Consider the following 24,213-nt stretch of genomic DNA (forward strand, 5'->3'; position numbering starts at 1 on the left):
CATGCTTATTGGGCCACATCATCCACTCTCTAGGGCAGGAACTATGTAATCGTCCGTGCTTAAAAACTACCTAATGGAAAACAGGTGCCAGGTGATCTTTACTGAGTGATAATTGTCAAAACCCTCATTCATTGTCTCAGAGATAAGGCAGCATTTTATTTCTATTATTTCTATTTCTATTTGGATTTGTTTAAATTTTTTAGTGCTTTCCCCAAAACATTGTATATCCAAATCAGTGCAAGATATAATGCTCATTTTATTTTTGTAGAAGTTTCTGGAAAGTTTATGGGACAAGAGGCTCTCTACTCAAAAAAAAAAAAAAAAAACATTTTATAGCAAGATTTATCTTTGAAGCTGTGCTTGCTAAGCCTTAGATATTAAGTCTAAGTAATGAATTGCTAAGTCTGGCTGTCCCAACCAAATTAGAGTACATCCATTTGAGTTCAGGCCCTCATGCTCATCTATTAAAAGAGAGTCTGATAGTTTATTGGCTGCTCATTTTGAAAGTATTGGTGAGTAACTTGTTCCTGGTCAGGTGGCCCCTGAATACCTGGTCATCCTTGTTGCCCCTGGCCTCCCGGTCAGTGAGAGCATTTCACAGAGCTGGGCCTCAGAATGAAAGCCTTGGGACATATTATCTTACCCTTCGTCACTCTTCTGGACACTCTCCAGAAGCTGCTCTGTGTTGCTACTTTTTCGCTTCCTGAATCCTGCTGGTTTAGGGTTTCTTGGGAACCTGAAGGTAGCCGGATTAGTTTGGATCCCAGCACTGGAACTGGGTCATCCTAGACTCCCCTCTTGGTATCCTTCAGCTCTCTTCTGCATAAAGTCTTGGCTTTATAGTGACAGATATTTTGATTTACCTTAAGATAAGTTAATTTTTACCCATTTTTAGTCCAGTGAAGACTCATTTTAACAAGTGGGATCTTAAATGTACGGAGTGTGTAAGAGGACTTGGAAATGTCATGGTCGTCTCTAAGCCGTTTTGAGTTTTGAGTGTTTTGTTCTTGTTTCTTCATGGTGTGAGGAGTGTTGAACTTGACTGCTTTACACGCGGCGGCCCAGCTGCCCCAACACCACTTGCTGAGTAGACTCTCTTCTCCATGGTAGATTCCTGCCTCCTTTGTTGTAAATTAATTGACCGTAGGGGCATGTGTGTTTATTTCTGGGCTCTGTATTTTATTCCATTGATCCATATATCTGTTTTTGTGCCAATACCATTCTTTTGGTTACTATAGCTTTGTAGTATTGTCTGAAATCTGAGAGGGTTATGCTTTCAGCTTTGTTTTTTTTCAGGATTGCTTTGGCAATGATGGGTCTTTTGTGGTCTCACATAGAGTTTAGGATTATTTCTAGTTCTGTGAAAAAATGTCATGGGTCATTTGAGAGAGCTCACATTAGGATCTGTGGATTGCTTTTGGTAGTGTGGCCGTCTTAACATTATAAATTCTTTCAGCTGGGGACTTCCCGTCGTGGCTCAGTGGTTAACGGATCCGACCAGGAACCTTGAGGTGGCGGGTTCGATCCCTGGCCTGCTCATTGGGTTAAGGATCCGGTGTTGCCGTGAGCTGTGGTGTAGGTCACAGACGTGGCTCGGACCCTGTATTGCTGTGGCTACGGTGTAGGCCGGAGGCTTCAGCTCCAATTAGACCCTAGGCTGGAAACTTCCATATGCCGCGGGTGCAGCCCTAGAAAAGACAAAAAGCCAAATAAATAAATAAATAAATAAAATAAATTCTTTTAGCTCAAGCTTGTAGCATATCTTTCCCTGTCTTTGAATAATCTTCAATTTCCTTTATCTAATGTTTTATAATTCTCGGCTTGTAAATCTTTTACCTCCTTGGTCAGATTTATTCCTAAGTATTTTTTTTTTTTTTTTTGTCTTTTGTCTTTTGTTGTTGTTGTTGTTGTTGCTATTTCTTGGGCCGCTCCCGCAGCATATGGAGGTTCCCAAGCTAGGGGTTGAACGGAGCTGTAGCCACCGGCCTACGCCACAGCCACAGCAACGCGGGATCCGAGCCGCATCTGCAACCTACACCACAGCTCACGGCAACGCCGGATCGTTAACCCACTGAGCAAGGGCAGGGACCGAACCCGCAACCTCATGGTTCCTAGTCGGATTTGTTAACCACTGCGCCACGACGGGAACTCCTAAGTATTTTTTGATGCAATTTTAAAAGGGATTTTTTTTTTACTTCCTTTTCTGATATTTTATTGTTAGTGTAAATAAAACTGATTTCTGTATATTAATCTTTTATCTTGCCACTTTGCTGAATTCATTTATTCTAGTAGTTTTGGTGTGGAGAAACTTCAGGGTTTTCTATATATAGTATCATGTAAACTGCGTATAGTGACAATTTGGCCTCTTCCCTTCCAATTTGGATGCATTTTATTTCTTTAAATCTCAGGTTTTGTTTCTGGGACATAACTTTGAATTCTTATAATAAATTTGGAGAAAATGTAAATGTCTCACATTGGGGTGCTGTGATCCATGGGGCTTTAGAAGTTGTGTGAGTGATTTTCCTGAGAAGGTAAAATTATTTATGATCTTTAAAGGGAAATAAGACCATGGAACATACTAAAATTTATTCGCTCCAAAATTAATGATGGTTTCTAGTAGGGGGTTAAATTTAACATGATTTCATTTTTTTCCCTTGCAGCCAATTTCTCTACATTATTTACTGAAAAACAGCATATTACTTTGTCCTTGGGTGGTGGTGTTTCCTTACTGAGGTACTAAATCCTCCACTGTGGCTTATGCTTGAAAACTTGTTGGCTTCATTGGGTTTTGCTTCTTCTCATGTCAGTTATACACTGACTTTATTTAGATGACAATGTACTTTAATATGTGGAAGGGAAGTTTCTCTCTTCATCACTCTTACTACCGGAACAAGTTTAGCCTATTTCTCAGTTATTTATTCTTCCAGATGAACTTATGATGTTTTCATAAATATGAAATCTAATTCTATTTAAGACTTTATATTGGCGTATTAAACTTATGAAGTAATTGAGAACAACTATGCTCTTTACAACGGGTTTCCCTTACCTAAAATTTAATCATATTTTAGATTTCCCTATTTTAAAGATTGCTTCAGAAATGACCTATACGTTTAGCCTCTTGGCGTCTTATATTTGGACATTGTCAGTGCACTAGTTTTTACCATGTCTTCTTACTCGTTGATTTGTTGTTTATCATTTTTGAATATTTATTTTATGGTCATTTACATTAGAGAATATGTGATTACATATAAAGTTTTTCCATCTGCTTACTCGTATCTTCTAGGTATGCAATATTTTGTTACTGAATAATGGCAATTTTGACTTCTGTTACTTTTGTTTTCCTTAATATGGCCTTGGTTAGATTAGTAGTAAATGTTTTTGGTACCTACTTTTGATGAAACCTTTAGCTCTAAAAATCTCTCTACCACCATAGTTACTTAAAGCATGTATTTACATATGCATGTGTTTAGTTTTAATGCAGTTACCATTTATATATCAGGAAATGAGGGGTCATTTAACTTTGCCTGAGTTTTCCTACTTGGTGTCTGTCCCTGAGGAAGTGAGATGCCTCTGAATCCAGCCAGCCAGTAGGACCCTGCTCCCTGATGGCCCACTTCCTCCCTCTGGCTTTTCTTGGATCTGCCCAGCGCCAGTGGCTGGATTCTGTTTAGCCTTGCTCCACCTGCCTGTTATGATATGCTGCCTCTTACTAGTCCACCCTGGTGTGTCCTGCTAGCCTGGTTTGCCACCTGTTGCTCGTTACTGTCCTCTCTGGCCCTGGTGTCTGCCTCTGTGAGTGTACACATTGGCAGCTAAATCTAGACCTGCCTCTGCATCTCTAGCAACTGTCTCACCTCGTGGAATGTGTTCCAAGTTTCTTCTGAAACGGACGCTCCCTGCTTTTTCAGTCAATTAGGTTTTTGAAAAGTATTAAACTCATCCCTGTCTCTTAAAGGGGTAAAGATGATGTAATTTTAAAAGATAGCATTAGAAAACTATGTTTTCTTAAAGAGGACGTTAGTTATAATATTCCAGAGGCTATTGTTGGATTTCTATAACTGGTTTTAAAACTTTGTTTTGCAGCCTTTGTACCATAAGCAGAGGTGTGTGTGTGTTTTCATGTACACTTGTACACACAATGTACACACAATATAAGGATATAAGCCATTAGTTTTGCTGTTTACAATCTGCTGTGAACTGGAAAATCACATTTGTTGGTGTGTCTATAACGTAAGACAAAGAAGACTGTCAATGTGCCATTTTTTAGTAAAAGTTGGCCCATTGTATGAATTCTTCTTTGTCACTTGCACTTGTAAGTTTTTTCACATATACTCAAGATCTTGGTTTCATTCTGAATAACTCATCCTGAACAAATGACAAATATCAGTATGCCCCCTGATCCCCCACTTCTTTCATCTTGATCCAATGTTTGTTTGCTCCTTGATTGAAAAAATATCTTAGCAAGTGTGGATTGGTGGGGAAATATACTGTCATATAGGCAATCTTATTTTGTGAGTTCAAGTTTATCTCTGTAGAAGATGTTTCGCTGAATGGATCCAGGTTAAAATCAGGAGAAAATTTTAGTTCTGATTCACAAGCAGCTGACGATTTAGGAAGTGGGGAACTCCAGCAAAGGATAAGAACTATTACGGAGAATGTAGGAGCCAAAGCGTGGTGTTGGGAGTGGATGGGGTTGGTTTCAATAGGCTGCAACAGCAAGTGCTCCAGTTTGGCCTGGGTCTTGAAAATTAGAATAAGGCTATGTGAAGGCTTTGTCCTGCGTTTGATTTGATAGTCAATGAAGGGCTAACAGACAGATCAGTAAAGTGATCAAAGCTGAGAGCTCGGGAGATAAATCTGGTAACAAGTTCTAAAAGAATTGGAAAAACAAGTAATACAGTTTGGTTTGGATCAAATATGTATTGGAGGAAGCAGCAAATTACGGATAAAATATCCAACCAGGTACTTGAATTCAAAGGCTAGCTTTACCACTGGCTATGCAACATGAATAATTTGCATAAAAGGGCCTATTTTAGATGAAGTCAGGAAACTTGTTTTTGAGAATGGGAGTAATAAGAATTCACGGGTTTGTTCCATTCCAAGCAGGCGAGATCAAAAACCTTATATATCTAATGGTCTGTAGGTAATACAGAGGTGTGTGGTAGCTAATACTGCGGATCCTCAAATCACCTTTCCGGCTTCAGTAATAGGCTCTTTTACCTACTTGATGAGTAACCTTGGGCAGGTTATTGAACTGTTTTTGTTTCCTCCTCTATAACAGGCAGATCGTAGCACCTAATTCCAAGAATTGTCGCGAGATTAGTATTTGTAAAATCCTCAGAAGAGGGCATGTCACATAGAAATAATTCATTAAAGAAAGCATTGTCAATTACAATAAATAAAATTATGAGTGTCCTTCATGAAAGTTATTCATATCACAACTGTAAGTGTGTTCTTTAAAACACAAATGAGCGAAAACTCCGATGTAGCAGCCCAGGGAGTAGATGTTGATGTGTTGGTCCTGTTGGCATGCATCAACCGTATGAATGTGGTGCCTTCAGATTGATGAAGCTCTCTTTTCCACTGTACGAGTCCAGCATGTGAATTCGTCATATCTTCCATGGCAGTTCAGCTGGTTATAAATACTGAATGAATAACAGCTTAGTGAATTCTGTGGAAAGCACTTGATGCATGTCAAGTTTTATTTTTAATGTTTAAGATACTGATTGTAATAAATTATTAAAGATAAATTATAGTCATGCTTTTAAAATTATGAAAATTTCAAACACAAAGACAACTTTGAGGAATAATATAATGAATATTTTTACACATCCTTTATTTTAACAAATCTGTGTTGCCATATATGCTTAAAAATTTAAAACAAATTTTACAAATGCATTTGAAACTCTTGTGGATTCCCCTGATTTCATGGCAATCCATCTTCTTCCCTGCATTCCTCGCATGTCAGAGGAAACCATGATTTTGATGGCAAGGCTGACATTCCCATTCATGATATTGAATGTTTACTATAATGAATGAATCTGTAAAAATATGTACCACTTGCTTTATTTTAAAAACATTAGATGAATAGCATATCGTACATATTGTAACTATTTTTCATTATTTTAAATCAACTTTATTGAATTAAAACGAAATTTTCACTTAAAGTGTATGTATGCAGTTGAAAGCATTTTGACAAGTGAATACACCTGTGTAAGTACCGCTCCACTCAAGATGCAGAACGCTTTCCTCACCCAGCGGAAGTGCCCTTGAGTCAGTTTGCACATGCGCCACACTCCAGGCAGTACTGACCTGGTCTTCATCACTGCATTCTAGAGTGGCCTGTCCCAGAACTACCTGAAATGTATTCTATTTCTAGTTCTGTTTTATTGCCAAGTTGTATTTTATAGTCAAAGAATACAGCTTCTTTAGTCATTTCTGTTGACGGATATTGGGACTCTTTCCATTTCTTTGGCCATTATGAATAAAACTGCTAAAAGCACACAAGTCCTTTTCTGAAATTTTATTTTATTCATTTTATTTTGGTCTTTTTGCCTTTTCTTGGGCCGCTCCCGTGGCATATGGAGGTTCCCAGGCTAGGGGTCTAATCGGAGCTGTAGCCGCTGGCCTACGCCAGAGCCACAGCAACGCAGGATCTGAGCCACGTCTGCGACCTACACCACAGCTCATGGCAACACCGGATCCTTAACCCACTGAGCGAGGCCAGGAATAGAACCCACAACCTCATGGTTCCTAGTCGGATTCATTAACCACTGTGCCACGACGGGAACTCCTGAACATTTATTTTAATTTCTCTTGGATGAATGATGAGGAGTGGTAATGCTGGGTAATATTGCAATAGGATATTATCTTTTTTTAAACTTTTTATATAATGATTTTTTCTGTAATAGCTAGTGTACAGTGTTCTGTCATTTTTCTACTGTACAGCATGGTGACCCAGTCACACATACACGTATACATTCTTTGTTCTCTGATTATTATGCTCCATCATAACTGACTAGACAGAGTTCCCAGTGCTACATAGCAGGATCTCATTGCTTATCCATTCCAAAGGCAATAGTCTGCATCTATTAACCCCAAGCTCCCAGTCCATCCCACTTCCTCCTCTTGGCAACCACATCTATCTCCAAGTCTATGATATTATTAACTTTATAAGAATCTACCAAATTGTTAAGAGATTGTACCATATACCATAGCAGTTCCAGCTGCTCTAAATCCGAGCTGGGAGGACTTGATATTATTGAGATTACCAGTCACTTTGACTTTATTCATCTAGTAGTATGGTTATTCCGTCCTGCTTTTCACTTGCATTTCCTTGATGACTAGTGGAACTTTTCAAGTATCGGCCGTGTGTGTGTGTGTGAGATTCTGTAAATATACATGAAAGCTGGATACCAGTCCCAGAAACACTTATCGTGAATACTTTCTCCATTCTCCCATCCTGTGGTTTGGCTTTTCATTTTTTTCCTCATCGTCTCTTTTGAAGAGCAGAATGTTATCATTTTGATGAAGCACAATATATCCATTTTTTCTTTTATGTTTCATTTCTTTTACTCTAAGGAATCTCTTCCTATTCAAAGTAAAGATAGTTTTTTTTCTGCAAGCTCTATAGCTTTAGCTTTTACATTTAGATCTGTGTTGCATTTCAGATTAATTTTTATTTGTGTTAGATGGACTAGAAATGAGGTTCCAGTTTTTCAAGCTGGACATTCAGTTGTTCTAAAACCATTCATTGGAAAGACTCTCTTTTTCCTGTTGAATTACCTTGTCACCTTTGTTAAAATTGAATTGACCAGCTTTGTGAGAATTTGTGTTTTGACTTTATATTTTTTCTTCCAATGAGAATTACTCTAGATGTGTGGTATATAAATCATTAAACTCTGTTCTATTTAAAAACTGTTTTGCCTAATGATCTTTGGCATCATTTCTATATAATCTGTAAAACCAGTTTATTGAGGTGTAGAAAAAAAAGCTTTATAGGGTTAAGGTAGATATTCCAATTATTCCATAGATAAATATGAGGAAATTGGCTTCTCAATATTACTGTATTTTCGAGTTCATGGACATGCATTTAAAAAATTTTTCCACCTTTAAATCTTATTTATTGTTTTTAGTGTATAGATATTGAAGATATTTTGTTAAAATTCGAGCATGTCATGTTTGTGGATGCTCTTGTTAATGGTATTTTTAATTCCAATTTTCCGATGATTAGTATGCAGAGATAAAGTTGATTTTTGTATCTCGATCTTATAGCCTATAACCTTTTTAAAGCTACTTATTATATCTAGCAGCTCTTTTTCTCTTTTGTGTAGATTTCTCAGGAATTTCCTCATACACAATTATGTTTCTTCTTTTACAAACCTTTTTCTTTTTCTTGCCTTATTGTAATGGCTAGAAATACCAGTGCAATTTTGAATTGACATTGCAAAAGTGATATTGTTGCCTTTTTTCTTGATCTTAGGGTGAAGGTCTTTAATATTTCACCATGACAGTAGCTATACCTTTTGTTGTATTTGCCCTAAATCAAGTTTAGGAGGTACTTTGAGCACTTTGAATGTGTCATGACACTGTCAGTTGGCTTGCATTGTGTCTGAATAGAAACCAGCATATTTTCTTACCTTCGAACCCCTCAATAGATCTCTATTTTCTCTATTGCTTTTAAAAATTATTTTTATCATTGACTTTCAGTAACTTGATTATAATATGCAGCTTCCATATTTACTACATGTGGTCTTGGGCATATCTGTTGAGCTTTCATTGTATTTTTTTCTAATACGGCACACTGCAGGTCTTAGAGGGTTTTGTAAGATGATGTATAAAAGTATTCTAAAAGGTATGTAATTTACTTAAGTTACTTCTCAATCTAATATTTTCAGTAAAAATTAAAATAACATGTGATTCTAAAAGTAGAATCTTAACAAGGGAGAATAATGCTCTTCATTAGCTTATATTAAATTATAGTTTTATTTTTCAAATGACTATATTGCAGACACTGATTTAGTATGGTGCTTTGAAACACCTGACAGGGAAATTTTCTTGATTTGTTTTCCAAATCACATTTTTTTATTTGTGTACATATTTATCTATTCATTTTAGTCCAAACTTTCCTTGAGAATGCTCCTAATCATTCATGAAGAAAAAAGTATCAGTGGTCTTATTTAGCAGAAGTCAGTATATGCGCCATAATTTTCTCTTCAATGTGTGAAACTGACATACAGACACGACACTAATGTCACAAAGTACAATACAGTCTTTTTTTTTTTTTTTTTTTTTGTCTTTTTGCTATTTCTTGGGCCGCTCCAGCGGCACATGGAGGTTCCCAGGCTAGGGGTCGAATCGGAGCTGTAGCCACCGGCCTACGCCACAGCCACAGCAACGCAGGATCCGAGCCGCATCTGCAACCTACACCACAGCTCATGGCAACGCCGGATCGTTAATCCACTGAGCAAGGGCAGGGACCGAACCCGCAACCTCATGGTTCCTAGTCGGATTCGTTAACCATTGCGCCACGATGGGAACTCCACAATACAGTCTTAAAATAGGATGTATTATCTTCCTGATCAATGCTTATACACTGTTCATCACGGATAAAAAATTAACTTTGTAGAGTTCATTGAAGTTTAGATCACATGTGGGAAAGTGTTTCAAAATCTATTTCTCTGAACATCTTCATGAACTGATGGGCACATAAGTCCCGATTCCAAATGGAAACTCTATGCATATTTATAATGTCATTTGCCATGAAATATCACTTGTCCTAAGAAGGCAAGCTGTTTTGCCAAGATTATGCTTTATAAACTTTTTACCCACATTTTTCATTTTTGAATATCATTCAATTGAGAATTTTATTTTGTATTATAGGCAAAAAAAAAAAAATTCACTGATTTTTTTTTTTTTTCTAAAAGTTGGCCTATAGAAATGGACCTATAGCAATAATGTCAGGGACATATAGAGTATTTTGCTGAATTGAAATTTCATTTTTAAATCTTGTGTTTGGTACCAGAAGTGAAGAGTGAAAAGTTTAATTTTAAGAAGAGGGCAAAGTTTAATTAGCTTTTTCAAAAGACTTATTATACATTTCACCTATAAAGTAAAAGAAGAAAATTACACGTTTTAAAGCAGGATGAAAGTAGAGGGGATACGCACAGCTGCTCTGGTCTCTGGCAAACCATTCTGAGAGGCTCCAGTTTCATTTGGTTCAGATGAAACACATGTTGCTCATTTATTGTACATGTGCTTCCATGTATTTTGACAAATCTGATCTAAAAAAGTTACAGATGTTCCTGACTACTTTAATTTGCACGTAGTAGCTACCTATAAAACTTGGCTGTAAACTAGCCTTTTCACAATATAATTAAGAGAAAATGTAGCTATCATTAATACGTGTTTCAATTCCGTTTCAGTTATAATGTTGGGATATATGCTAGTGAGCTGTACACATTTAACAGGTGCTCAGTTACAATTTTTTTCTGATAATGAAGACCAATCTCTTTTAATGTGTTTCAAATAATTGCAAGTGGAAATAAAATTATTCTGATCCTCTCTTTTAGAGATTTGCTATTGAATGTATGGCCTGCGATAAGGCAGCAGTATTACAACTTGAGTGCTTTTTAGAAACGAAGAACCTGACTTGACAGAATCTGCATTTTAATACAGTTTCCAGGTGATCTGTATACACATTAAAGTTTGAAAAGCACTCTTTTAGGGGAGGCCTTATATTAAACCTTTGTTTTATATGCACACACGTGCATATTAGTGATTACAGTCAACTCTATGCTGTACTGTTTTATATCGATATTTTAGAAAATAGACTGGCCTGTGGAGAGAACTATTTATTTTCTTATTTAATACACTTAACACTCCCAATACTTTCCATAGGTTGTTAGCTGTCTTTCATGAATATAAAAACCAACATTCAGGAGTTCCCGTCGTGGTGCAGTGGTTAACGAATCCAACTAGGAACCATGAGGTTGCGGGTTTGACCCTGGCCTTGCTCAGTGGGTTAAGGATCCGGTGTTGCTGTGGCTGTGGTGTAGGCTGGCGGCTACAGCTCTGATTCGACCCCTGGCCTGGGAACCTCCATATGCCGCAGGAGCAGCCCTAGAAAAGGCAAAAGGCAAAAGGCAAAAACAAAAACAAAAACAAACGAAAAACCCCAACATTTATAAGTCCTAGCTTAGCAAACATTTTAATGACTGATACATAAAACAAACTGAAGAACCTCTAACTCCAACTTGAATCTTTTAGGGTTCTCATCATTTCTTACTGTTTCTGTAACTTTCTGTAGAGTAAGCTCTTGGGATGGAACATTAATGAATTGTATTTATTTGCACACCCTCGCCATAAAAATTATTAAGCAAGATTGCTTATAAGATGAAAGGATTTAATTTCTTGGATAATACATTTGATTTTAAAATTATTTATGGGTGCCTTGGGAAATTATTACATTTTAATTATTTGTACTATATTGTATTATGATTTATAAATATATTCATTAAGTTATATTAAGAAAATTATCAATTATACAAAATCAAGTTTATGGAAGTTCTCTTGTGACTGAGGTGGTAAAGGATACAGCATTGTCACTGCAGTGGCTTTGGTTGCTGCTGTTGTTTGGGTTCGATCCCTGACCCAGGAACCTCCACAGGCCATGGGTTAGGTCAAAAAAGAAAAAAAATCAAGTTTATAAGGACCTCTGAAATCATGCTGCAAAGTAACTCAATTCCTTAAAATTCAATTTTATTGGCCATCATATTTTTTATATATTCCAGCAAAAATAAGCAGAAGCTAAAATTCAGCATAAAAGAAATAGATTAATACTATCTTATAACCTTTAATTGAAATCTATGCCAAAATAATTTCATTGCAGTTCAAAACTTAGTACATTCTTAGTATCTAACAAAAAGGAGAGTGAATTTATTTTCTTTTAAAAAAATCACTAAGTTGCTACAATCTGGTTAATTTCTTTGTTCTCAGTTCCACCAAATACACCCCTTAAAAATCAATCTTGGGAAATGACATAAAGACTATTTTATGTAATCTATTCAGAAGTCTCTGTTGGCACCACAGGAGCACATCAGTAGTTTACAAACTTGCAACACAACATTTTTATTAATGTTTTCATACATTTCTGCTGAAGAAAATCTTCAGACTGTTAGTAGGCTGAATATATATCAAATGGACAAATACTGATACATTTAACTGTGTATTTAAATATACAAGGTAGTGGGTACAGCTTGTTCCTGAAAATGTACAAATGAGGACAGGCTAGAAAAGTGCAACTTCATATAAGCAACTGCACTGTTTAACTTTTCCTTTTGTTTTTTTCCAAACTAGAGATTACAATGCAATCTAAATAGCCCTAAGTATTCCCAAAGAGCTACTGTGTGTTGTATCAAGGCTAAGTAATCCCTGCAGTGTCAGGGGGTTACTGTTCAGCTGTTGGAGATCATGAGATGCTATCTCAGCACTCATAAAACTGAGGATTCAAAACACAGGCGCATACGTGGAAGTGCGGATCATTATGACAGTCTTGGAAGTGATCCGAAAGGAATATCCACACCCTGGAGCCCAAAATGACACGACTGAGCCAACATTGACAACTTTTGGTCAAGACTGGACCCGAAGTGTAGGGACAACGCACATGGAAACATTCATGTAAATATAACCCTAACTTCATATTTGGCTCATTCCCAAAATACACAAGCTCCAAAAGTCTCTGGGGTGTCTTCTCTTAAACATTTTAAATGTGTTCTGTATAAGGGGATAACATCCTGAATGAGCTATTTCCTAGAACTCTTCATAACATGTCAACCCATTTAGTAAGGCACAGTGAGGGAAGCACAGCGATTTATTTTAGGTTGCACAATTCCATTCAGAAGCGCGAAGGGTGATTGGGCCCTGGGACTCAAAGGTGCCTCCAGCGGCAGCTCTGGCCGAATGCTTACATGGTGGTTTCTTCCCATTCGAGCTCAACGTCACCTGTAACATAAAGTCACATGTCACAGGAGGGAACTGAAGTCAACAGCTCAAAAGCTTTAAATATCTCCCGGCAAAAATATAAGTGTACATTGATTTGGATTAGAGAGAAATGAAAGACTTTATATGTGTGCCAACCAAGCTTCTGAAGCATTTTCAGCAGGCAGTTATTAGTGAAGCAGTGCTCCTGCTCTAGGTGGTCAGCTAGTGGCCTGACGGACTCGGCCTCTGTTTACCTTCCATGGCGTCCAGAGAGTCCATCTTCTGAAGTGCTGCGTAGTTCACAAAGCAGACGGGCGGATTCCCTCCTTTACTTGATAAGAGATCCAGAACACACTGATGTAAAAAGATGTACTGGGCCTGGACACCAGAGAAAGCGTGGTTAGAAATGGTGGGGGTGGAGCCTTTTCTTGGGGGAGCTCTACAGCTACACTGCAAAGTGGTACTGAATTCAGCAAGTATTTAATAGCTAAACAGAGGCACAGAATTGACCAGGTGCATAAGTGAGTTTCTGTCATATCAAATACAAGGTTTGCTAAATCCTGTGGCTTTCTGTAGCTTCCAGGTTTTTTTTTTTTTTTTAAATACTCGTCATTAAACTCCAAGTGTGCATATGTTCTTTCTTGCTGTGATTATAAAAAGTGGCAAATCACAGTATTTAAATTTTTTATGAGTTTCCTTTTTCTTGTTAGGCATAATTGATAATTTTTCCTATAAATACTTTTCTCGCTAGAATGGCTATTGGAATGCAGAGGATACATTTCCTTTCAAAAGCTGTAAGTGAGCATGTCTACACACATCAGCATGTTTGAAATATGTTCAATGGTTCTGTTAATCACCCAATATTTGGCCTACTGAATATCAAAGATCTGGTTTCTATTCGTAATACATGGCAGTGACCACTGACATAGCCAAGGACCCCTAACATTTCATCTGAGGTTTGGATTAAATTTTTTGCCGTCTGGGTTCTTGACGTTTATTCATATCATTCAGTCACCTGTTCGCATTTCTGGGTTTGGACTTTCCCAGAGGCAGTTAAGTTTACAGCAAAGAAGAGCACCCTCATGTTTACATAGAGAAAGTATCTGAAGTTAAAGGACTACAACCAAGTTTTTAAGATAGACACACACGCACACACACACAGATTGATGACTGCTTTAAATAGAATGTCCTAAGACCATCCTAAGAGATTCCATTCATATCTATTGCTCCTGTACCTCAAAACGTTTCTGAAACTTCTCTATTGAAACTGTCCTCAGAAATTGTTGGTCATTATCGGGAATACCTATTTCTTCATGGGTTACAAACTGTTTCCACAAGCATCTCCTCACCGGAATGTCACTTCTATGAGGACAGAGCCCTGTCTCATTCACGGCTATATTCCCATTGCCTGTAACAGTGCCTGGAATGTCGTAGTTGCATAATAAATGTTTGTTGACTTAGCCTCATGTAATTCTCACAGTTAGCTGATCTTTACTATTTAAGGACAGGCTTGCCCTGGACAACGTCCAGAAGTCATTAGGGATCAAGCTGCATGAGTCAGTTTGGTAAGAAACTAAGGGTTGTTATAAGTAATAGCAATTCTGTTGAAGCTGCTAGTGAATTTCTTCTCAAGCGAATTCCAGAAGAGTATTTTAAAATACCCATCACACAGTGAACATTACTGGCAGAAATATATGGACAAAATATGATTTATTTGAAAACCACAATCATGTAAACTTGAGTTCTGGTATTAAAACTCTCTCACACACACACTCACACACACACACATGCACGCAGGCAGGCACTTGAATCTGAAGTCACATTTGATATGTGAAACCTCTGACTGTCCCAATCTCATCTTCTCCACTGGAAAGAATGATGGGTGTAAACGCCGCCAGCAGGGCAGGCTGAGCTCCACGGGGCAGCACTGCATTTTCCAAGGTCCCTCTGCCATGGTGTGTTATTGCCAAAAAGGCAGCAAAGAGTTCAATTCCAGCTTCTACCCTAGATAGTCAGGTTACCTTAAGAATTAAACATTTCTGATGTTCAGTTTCTTCACGCGGGGGATCAGAAAAGCTATGCTGTGAGATTTAAAGCCCATCATATACACATGGCTGGTAAAAGAACTAGGCACCAAAAATATATTATTCTTTTTGCTTCTACCTTGAGTTTCTATCAGTCAATTTTCAGGAACCAGAGCAGGAAAGCGATTCATCCAGGTTAGCCTTTGTTTGAGGCAGCCGTCGTATCTCAGGGTATCATCTCACTGCAGAGTATTCTTTCAGAGTTCTCTCAGCTCTCTGGGGGATGCTATGAATGTGTTTGTGTAGGTAGGAAAAAAGCTCTGAGTTCTCTCTAGGGTCTGGGCCATGCCCCTTGGTGTCTCTGAGTGGTGATATATCGCTGAGGTTCCTACTCCCTGCCCCTGCCCCTGGCCGCTGGCGTCTGTGCTGAGACAGCATCCTTCACAGAAACTGGAATCGGTCTCGAATGCAATAGAAGAAAATAAGAAACCACTCTTGTGCAAGGCAATTCTGATTTGCAAGGCCTGGAGCCAAGGTGTGGTCATTTTCCTTTTTTTCCATCACGGTGAAAAGGCAGTGAAGAGCATAGCTGCTGGTTATGAAGCCAGGTGAAAGACAGCTCGGGAGAAGCAGGTTTTAAGCAAGGATGGAATCCAGCCCGCTCTTGTCAGACGTTTAGTGCATGCTAGACAGTTACTGCAGACTTGAAACTTTAGATATTTTCTCTGATTTAAAACTGACGATAAGCTTGTGAAATGTATAACACAGCTATTTTCCAAAAGAGAAACAGCTCTTTTAAAGAGGTTAATTAACAAAGTTACGAAGCCAGCAGTTAGCAGGGCTGGAATCTGAACTCACTTTTCTGACTCCAAAATTCACGTGCTTTCCATTCCTCTAGCCAACCTACAGCATTTTCCTCTGGCTGGTTGATCAGGTATAATGTATGAAGTTTAGAGCATATGCTGAGTGCTAAATCATGTGAAGTTATTCACAGCACTTTTTTTTTTTTTTTGGTCTTTTCTAGGGCTGCACCTGCGGCATGTGGAGGTTCCCAAGCTTGGGGCCTAATCGGAGCTGTAGCCTACACCACATCACAGCCACAGCAACGCGGGATCCGAGCCATGTCTGCAACCTACACCACAGCTCCCGGCAACACCGGATCCTTAACCCACTGAGTGAGGACAGGGATTGAACCCGCAACCTCATGGATCCTAGTCAAATTCGTTAACCACTGCGCCACGACGGGAACTCCTCTTCACAGCACTCTTGAACACACTCTTCACTAGGTTTGATTCCATAAAGATGTAGAGCATGACAAAATGTTTTCAACTTTTTTCAACTGTTATTATTTGAAAAGATTCTAGAAAGAAATAATATCCCAACCATATCCACCCTTTAACCTATCCAAGAGCACCAACCAGTTTTGATCAATGCCAAGAGCATTGATCACTAGTGCATGTATGTACACCCAGTGACAGGGGAGGAAATCGTTAGCTATTTATCCTTATTCTCAACAAAAAAGAAAAGAATTTGACTCAATAATCGCTAATGGTTGTACCGACATCGCCTTTATAAGACTCCTGGGTAAGAACCACCTACAAAATTTCCAGGCCCACTACACAGTGAGTTCCTGTCCTCAAAAGTTATTAAAGATTTTCAAAATAGGGACAGCAAACAAGTGCAGGGCCCTTTTGAGCATGGGATTTGTGAGGCTGTATAGGCTGCCCAGCCATGAAGCCAAACCTGGCTACAAGTCATAGTCCATTTCTGAAGTTTCCTAAGGGAAGAGTGATGCTTCACTCATGCATCCCCTTTCAGCATATAAGGGATGCATATGGTCCTGTTTTACCTAACCATAAGTGAAGTGGTTTAAAAAGATCCTACAAAGAGACTGTGGAAGGAAGATACGTATCATGCAAGCACAAATGAATGACAAGAAAAGTACAGGGCTGACATTTTTCATACTCCTAGAATAATCATCTCACAGCCATACTGTGAGGTGAAATCAACCATGTAATCAGGCCTGACAATAAGACCAGTTTTTTACAACTTATAAATAATTTATGTATTAAAGACACTGTTGAAACAGAATTATCTTCTGTTAAGTATATATTTTATTTTTTGAAAATACCTGATGATAATGTGAGGCCATCACTATTAGTAAGGTTATCAAAATTGCTCATTTGACCTTTATATCATTTTTTAATTTCTTATTTTATGAATGTCTTATGATTTACAAAATCGTACAATCTACATTTAAAAAAATATATATATATGTATTGGACTTGAATGCTGGAACATTTTTCGTGAAAGGGATGTGCATTCTGAAAAGCTTAGATGTCTCTGGTCTAGAGCAGCATCTTGCTAAGGACGTTCCTGTGCCATGATACAGCAGTGTAGGTTCTGGGGTCAAAAAAAGTTCAAGGATTTCACAGTCATGTAAGCTTGGGTAAAACTGTCTAAGAGCCCTGCATTTTTAATTGTCTGCACATTTTAGCAAGGAACCTGTTTCCTCACAGCTTTAACCACTGTAAGCCACTTGTCCTTTCTAGTAGGCACCCTAGAAAATATAATTACAGCAGATCTTTACTTACTGTGAGAAAAATGTATCATGTAGTATAAAAATATCAGTTCAAAACTATTATAGGATCGTCTTGCGTATTATAGTTAGACCTGGGTTTGAAATCTGGCTCTGATGCTTATTAATAGTATAATCTTTGAATATCACTTAGATTCTTAGAACATCTGCTTCCCTGCCTCACAAATAAAGAATTAAATAAGATACTACATGTAAAGGATGTAGGAGAGTACTTGAAACCTGCTAGACACTCAACAGAAGGTGGTTTTTAGTTTTAATGCCATTATACTATGCAGTTTTTTAATGACAAAAAAATCTATATATTTTATAAATATTTTTACTTTCACACCCAGACAACACAACAGAAACCTCCCAGTTGGTTGATGATATACACTATAACAAACACTATTATGACTAATACGCAAAGCGGATAAATAGGGACAAGTGAAATACATAGAGCTTCGTAGCAGTTAATACTGTAAACTTTCCCCACTCCCACCTTGGAGCGCGTTTACAGAGTAAATGGAGTTGATTCATTTCCTAAGCTTTCAAAACGTCCCAAAGGCTAAAGACAAGTCTACCTTGTGAATTATCTTCTGTGTGCCTCTCAGTCTCGTGCTGAAGGGTGCCTGGGGCGTGTGGGCTCAGCGCCCTCCCCGAGGCCCCGCCCGCGCCCCTGGATGATAATGTGGGAAAGGAGAGCGTCTGCTTTGCAGACCGAGTGCACACCCACGCCTACCCAGATCACCGCCACGAAGACCCTCCTCTGACGAAACTCCGGAGCCGACACTGCTTGCACTGTTAGGTAGCTTACCAGGTTTTGCACCATGCACATTCTTTCACTTCTCAGTTCGGCTACTAATCCATATATATCCACAAAATCGTGATCATTTATATGTTGTGTTAAGTGGTCCAGAGCAATAAACACTCCAGTTCTTCCAACTCCAGCACTGCAGGAAAATGCAAGCACATGTAAATTATTCAACAAAAGGCGGTCCATGTTGATGGTTATAAAGAGAATAAACTATGATAGCAGTAATTTCTAAATAGTTTCTTTTCTTATTTGGAGGTAGATTTTCGTTGGAGTTTCTTTGGATTTATGTTGTTCCCAAGACTGTTTAGACAGAGCAAGATGAGTATCATTAATACTCTATCAAATAGTTGAGTTTTTTTAACCAGTTGAACTTTTCCTCTCCTGTCGTATTATTTTGAGGTGTAATTGGAGAAGTATAGAGATTTTTAAAAATCATTGAAAATTCTTAACACCAGAAACTTTGTATTGAATACATTTTTGGTTACCAGTAGGAATGCTAAACATGAATAATGCCAGCTCTTTAGCTCATATAGCATATCCTCCATGTCATATTGATAATGACTCTTCTGTGTTCTTCTCACTTTCCCTAGAATTTTTTTTTTTTTGCATTTGCTTCCTATAGACAATAAAATTGGGAGCTAATTTTTTTTAAGAAATTAGTTTTATACTAAAGGACAGGTATGTACTATGTAGAAACCATTATTTGATAAATGTGACACAATTTATTCAGAAATTTCAGTTAAAAAAACCAAGACTCCTAGGTACTTAAATGTTTAATATAGGAAGTAAACCTGAAAAAAAGAGACACTTGAAAGGCCACCTAGTCTTATGAATGTCACTGTGAACAACACAAAACTGCCATTTGTAGGTTAAAAAATTGTCAGCTATCTCCAATTCCTATGACTCAACCTAAGAGATAGCATTGCACCATAAATCCAATTATGATAACACATAAACCCCAATAGAGTAATCAGTCATTACATTATTCAATACATTTTAGGTGTCAGACACTGTCCTAGGCATCTGGGGTAAAACAATACGACGTCCCTAAACTTATGGAGCTTATATTCTAGAGGAGGGAGAATGGCAGTACACACAAAAAGTAAAGGCACAGAATATGCCCAGTGGCAGTAAGGTGCCATGAGGAAAGGTAAATTAAGGAGACGAAAGGTTGCTAGGGTAGGATGATAGGGTCATCAGAGAAAGCTGCTCTGACAATGTGATGTTTGAAAAGAAACTTGAACAGGGTTAGGGAGAGCCCCTTGTGGATATCTGGGAGAGGAGTCCTGCTGCCAGAGGAGGCCAGAAGAGGACAGATCAGAGCGGCAGGGTGTTCAGAGAAAAGCAAGGAGACCAGGGTGGGGAGAGTGCGTGGAGCGATGATGGGGGGGGCAGGGGGCAGAGTATTTGCTGTTCCATTGGATGTGAAAGGTGAGAGGAAGCAGAGAGTCAGTTTCTGGACCTAGAGAGTGGACTTGCTGTCTACCAGGATGGCGATGAGAAGAAAGGAATGAGTTTGGAGATGGACTCAGGTGTTCCGTTGTGGACACATAAGATTTTCAGAATTTTGTGACCATTTAGGTTGTCATGTAGAATTGGAATTAGATGTATAAGTCTAAAGTCAAGGTAAGAAGTTGGAATCGGAGGTAATCATTTAGTAGACAGTTTTAAAATGAGTGTTAACATAAGCATACTTTTTTTCGGATCTCTTATCTGTTTAAGTCAATCACAAAGAAGGAGACTACTCTTTTTGAAGCTACATGAGAGAAGCTACTTTTCTTTTTTAATGGATTTTAAAATCCACTGTTTTAATCCTGTGGCAGTGTGTATGCAAAATGTGGAGAAGCTGAAGGCAATGTCCATTAAAGTTTTCAATCATCAGTGATGCCAGCTCAAAAATCAATCCCTGACTTGAGAAGCAAACTGCTACTCTATACTAGGTACTAGTATGTTAAAATTCTTATGTGTATAGAGGGAAAGTGGAGCTGGGAAGAGAAGAATGAGCCTTTTACTTTGTATTCTATACGCTTTTTAAATGTAAAAAGATATCTCATAATGAGAAAGCATTTATGTATTACTCTTACATTTTAAACATATAAAATAAATATTCCTGGAAAATGTAGCCTCATTTAAATTACATGTTGAGTTTTTTTCCTCTAAATAAAATTTTAAATGTGGATGGATAAATATTTTCTTACATATTTAACCACATTAATTATAGTATACTCCTGTAGGGAAAATTATCCATCAGCTGTTGGAATTATAATAGTTATTGTTACTGTGGTTAAAGTATATTGTTACTTAAATTTGTTATTGTAGCAAAAGACATAACACAAAATTTAGCAATTTAACCTTATTTAGGTGCACAATTCGGTAGCATTAAGCTCATTCACAGTCCTGTGTAACCATCACCACTTCTGTTTCCAGAACATTTTCATGATCCCAAATAGAAACTCTGTAGTCCTTAAATAGTAACTGTCAGTTTCTCTTTCTCCCAAGCCCAGGCAACCGCAATTCTACTTTCTGCCTCTATGAATTTACCTCTTTTAGGTACCTTACATAGGTGGTATCATAAAACAGTATGTCCTCACCCACTTTTTCTCTAATTTACAAACTACAGCAGTTGAAGAGACTCAAGTTGAGTATGATTTAGATATATTATGTTACAAATTATAAATTATATCAGCATGCCCAGAAGTCTGCATTCTGAATAAGTAACTGTGAGTTTTATTTCTTTGAGGAAGGGGGCATGTATCAATATTTCAGTGGAATAAAATACCAGTGAAAATAAAGAAAAGTCTTAATGTATAGTCATAATTCTATTTATTATGTTCAAAGAGCTAGGTGAAAGAAAAACATTAAGTTTGCAAAAATTTGGAATCATGCTTGGGTCAGTTAATTTCATAACTTTAAAGTTTATTTTATTTTGTTTATTATTTGCAACTCAAATCTAGAAATTTGCTTTTACCAAAAAAGTTTAAATTAGTATAGCAAACAAATAACAGGTGAAATAATGAAGGATCAGGTGTTTATTCATAAAATTATATACACCCACACTCATTCACATCAATAATGATTTGCAGGTTTTTGTTGTTGTTGTTGTTGTTTGTAATTTTAAGGCCTTCAAGAGGTATAATCCAGTCAAGAGTTCAGGAAAATTTCAGACCCAGTCATTCATTTTATCTTTGCCACCTAACTTTTATGTAGCTACATCTTGATCTGTAATAACCCGTAAAATATCTGCAAACTAAACGCTAGACTGAATCTATATTAACATTCTGTCAGATAATAATCAATGGTATCATGATAATAAAAAGGTCACGTTGAGTTTAAATACCATTTCCAGTGTTTCATAAAAAGTTCTAAAAAGGTCTCTTACCTGCAGTGAACAACCATAGGGGTGGTGTCATGCGCTCTGCTCGCTCGAACCAGCTTCACGAAGTGAACTAGAGCAGCACTGCTTTCAGGAACCCCATGTTCAGGCCAAGCTGTAAAATTACACTGTCGAATGGCCATGCAGTCCCCATGCTGGACAAATGAGAGATGATCTAAGTATCGAAATGAAGTTTGAGGATAGCTGACTTCCCAGCGTTTCGAGGTGGTCTTTTAAAATGCCTCTTGGGGAACAGAAGAAACTGTGTTTTCACGATTTCCTATGAGGGAGGGCATCTACTACTACCGTTAAAACGTTGCCCTCAGTGTGAATGCACCCGTGAGAAGGCTTGCCGACAGATGCTAACGCAGGGATGTACATTCAGATGTAACGTAACGCCAGTGCCAGAAGACTAGATTTTGAACAATTTTGACCTAACCGCTTAAACAGATGCACTAATTATTCAAAACACAGGCACTGAGTATCTGATAATATCAGAAAGTATAAAGATCCTTGTATCATTTTCTGCGTGTACAGGCATTTTTATTATATAAGCGGGAGCCTATCCTACTTCTTATGTACCCGTTCTGGATTAAATAGAAAAGACAGTTAGGCTGTAGATAGAGACATGAGATTTGGGAAATTCCTGTTTTAAGTCAAACATTACAGTTTCTTCAAAAAATAAGATAAACAGTGATCTAGTTGTTTCCTTTGCCCTCTAAGAATTTAGTTCTTAGTTAATAAATGGTTAATAAAAACTTTATCTAATTTGGAATTAAACACAGTGACAGACATTGAAGACAGATGCCGATTCAAAACTTCTATTTAGAAGATAATAGAAAAGCAGTACTAAATATGGAGTACTCAAGGAATACCTCTAGAAATTAGTTTCAGTTTAGACATTTAGAACATTCATATTTTCTGTCATGTTTGATTTCTCCTATTTTTTTTTTACCCGTTCAATTTTCAGATCTCTGATGGTCCAGTCTATCTGAACATCCTCCATTAGCTTTGTAATCACTATATCGCCAAAGACAGTAACTGGTTTATTGTCCTCTGGCCAATACTGATGGCATCTGATCTGTATTCAGAGAAAATCACCAGTCATAAGCAATGTTATACTGAGATATATAATAGATACACAGATGTAGATAGATATAATAAATATATATCTCACTGTGGCCACTACTAAGTTTAAACTGCCCTATAGATGTCCAAGTCATTGGTGACTCAAGTATTAGCTGGAATTGCCACACATATATTAACACAATTATAAAATAACATTCTGTGAAAAGATTTTCAAATAACTTACCCGTCCTTTTTCAAAACACTGTGTTAGCATAACTAATGTTTTTGCTCTAGTTTCCCACACCATTCTCCAAAAATCCCCAACTGTTCCTGGTAATGGACCTTGAGTAGCAATAAATTCATTTGGACATAAGTAGCCCTGGAATGATATGATTATAGCATCACATCAGTATTTACACACATACACATACATATAGTATTTTTTTAGTTTTTGAGCAACACACAGAAGATATACTAGTGGTAAGATGACCGCTTCTTTTAAAATATTGTGTATTTTTGAATACTAAATAGTATTAGATACTTAAATTTTCCAACATTAATTTTAACAGTGTGATATACTGTACAACTAAGTTTCTAAAATTTATTTCTGATTTTGGAAAAAACAATAAAGACTAGATAATAATAAAACCACTTTACGGCAGACAAATATGCGAAGCCTCTTATAGTTAATATTTCATTTAATTAGTTTCTTATAAAAACTTTGTGAACTAATACCATTATTATCCTTATAATACAAATGAAGATACTGAAGCTGAAAAATATGAAGAAATTTGCTGAGGGTCTCATAGTTGGAAAGATAGTCTGAGTCCAGAGCCAGCTCTTACCCACTCCACTAAGTTACTGTCACCTGTCTATGGATTGTTCAGATGTTTCCTGCTCTTCCTCTAAGAAATTAGTTATCTATGTAAACTATGGCATTAGTATGTATTCTCCAGACCTCCAAACCAAGAGTAATCTGGAGATAGTAAGAAGGTTCATTTAACTAACATAGGGCCTGAGATTGTCTCAACCCTACTATGACAGGTTTTTTGGTTGTTGTTTTGTTTTTTGTTTGTTTGCTTTTTAGGGCCACAATCGCGGCATATGGAGATTCCCAGGCTAGGGGTTGAATCAGAGCTGTAGCCACTGGCCTACGCCACAGCCACAGCCATGCCGGAACCGAGCTGCGACTGTGACCTATACCACAGCTCCAGCAACACTGGATCCTTAACCCACTGGGCAAAGGTCAGGAATTGAACCCACAACCTCATGGATACTAGTTGGATTCATCTCCACTGCGCCACAACGGGAACTCCTGACAGTTCTACATATTTTATCAAATTGTCCTAAAACTTGTCCATTCACCTAGAATGTA

General features: G+C 37.6%; 2 protein-coding genes across 6 annotated transcripts in view; one reads left to right on the forward strand and one right to left on the reverse strand.

The window, feature by feature from the left end:
• LOC110260827 overlaps window positions 1-24,213 on the forward strand; it is a 139,591-nt gene that overhangs the window by 82,108 nt on the left and 33,270 nt on the right. The gene's annotated exons all lie outside the window — the stretch shown is intronic.
• PTPRQ (protein tyrosine phosphatase, receptor type Q) overlaps window positions 12,105-24,213 on the reverse strand; it is a 294,121-nt gene continuing 282,012 nt past the window's right edge. The window contains exons 40-45 of the mRNA XM_021093069.1: window positions 23,083-23,217; window positions 22,726-22,851; window positions 21,777-21,925; window positions 18,398-18,533; window positions 13,236-13,359; window positions 12,105-13,002 (exon numbers count right to left, since the gene is read on the reverse strand). Coding sequence (XP_020948728.1) covers window positions 12,965-13,002; window positions 13,236-13,359; window positions 18,398-18,533; window positions 21,777-21,925; window positions 22,726-22,851; window positions 23,083-23,217 — 708 coding nt within the window. The 3' untranslated portion in view covers window positions 12,105-12,964. The remainder of the gene's footprint in view (window positions 13,003-13,235; window positions 13,360-18,397; window positions 18,534-21,776; window positions 21,926-22,725; window positions 22,852-23,082; window positions 23,218-24,213) is intronic.

This window comes from Sus scrofa, chromosome 5 (assembly GCF_000003025.6).
Source record: "Sus scrofa isolate TJ Tabasco breed Duroc chromosome 5, Sscrofa11.1, whole genome shotgun sequence".
Lineage (NCBI taxonomy): Eukaryota > Metazoa > Chordata > Mammalia > Artiodactyla > Suidae > Sus > Sus scrofa.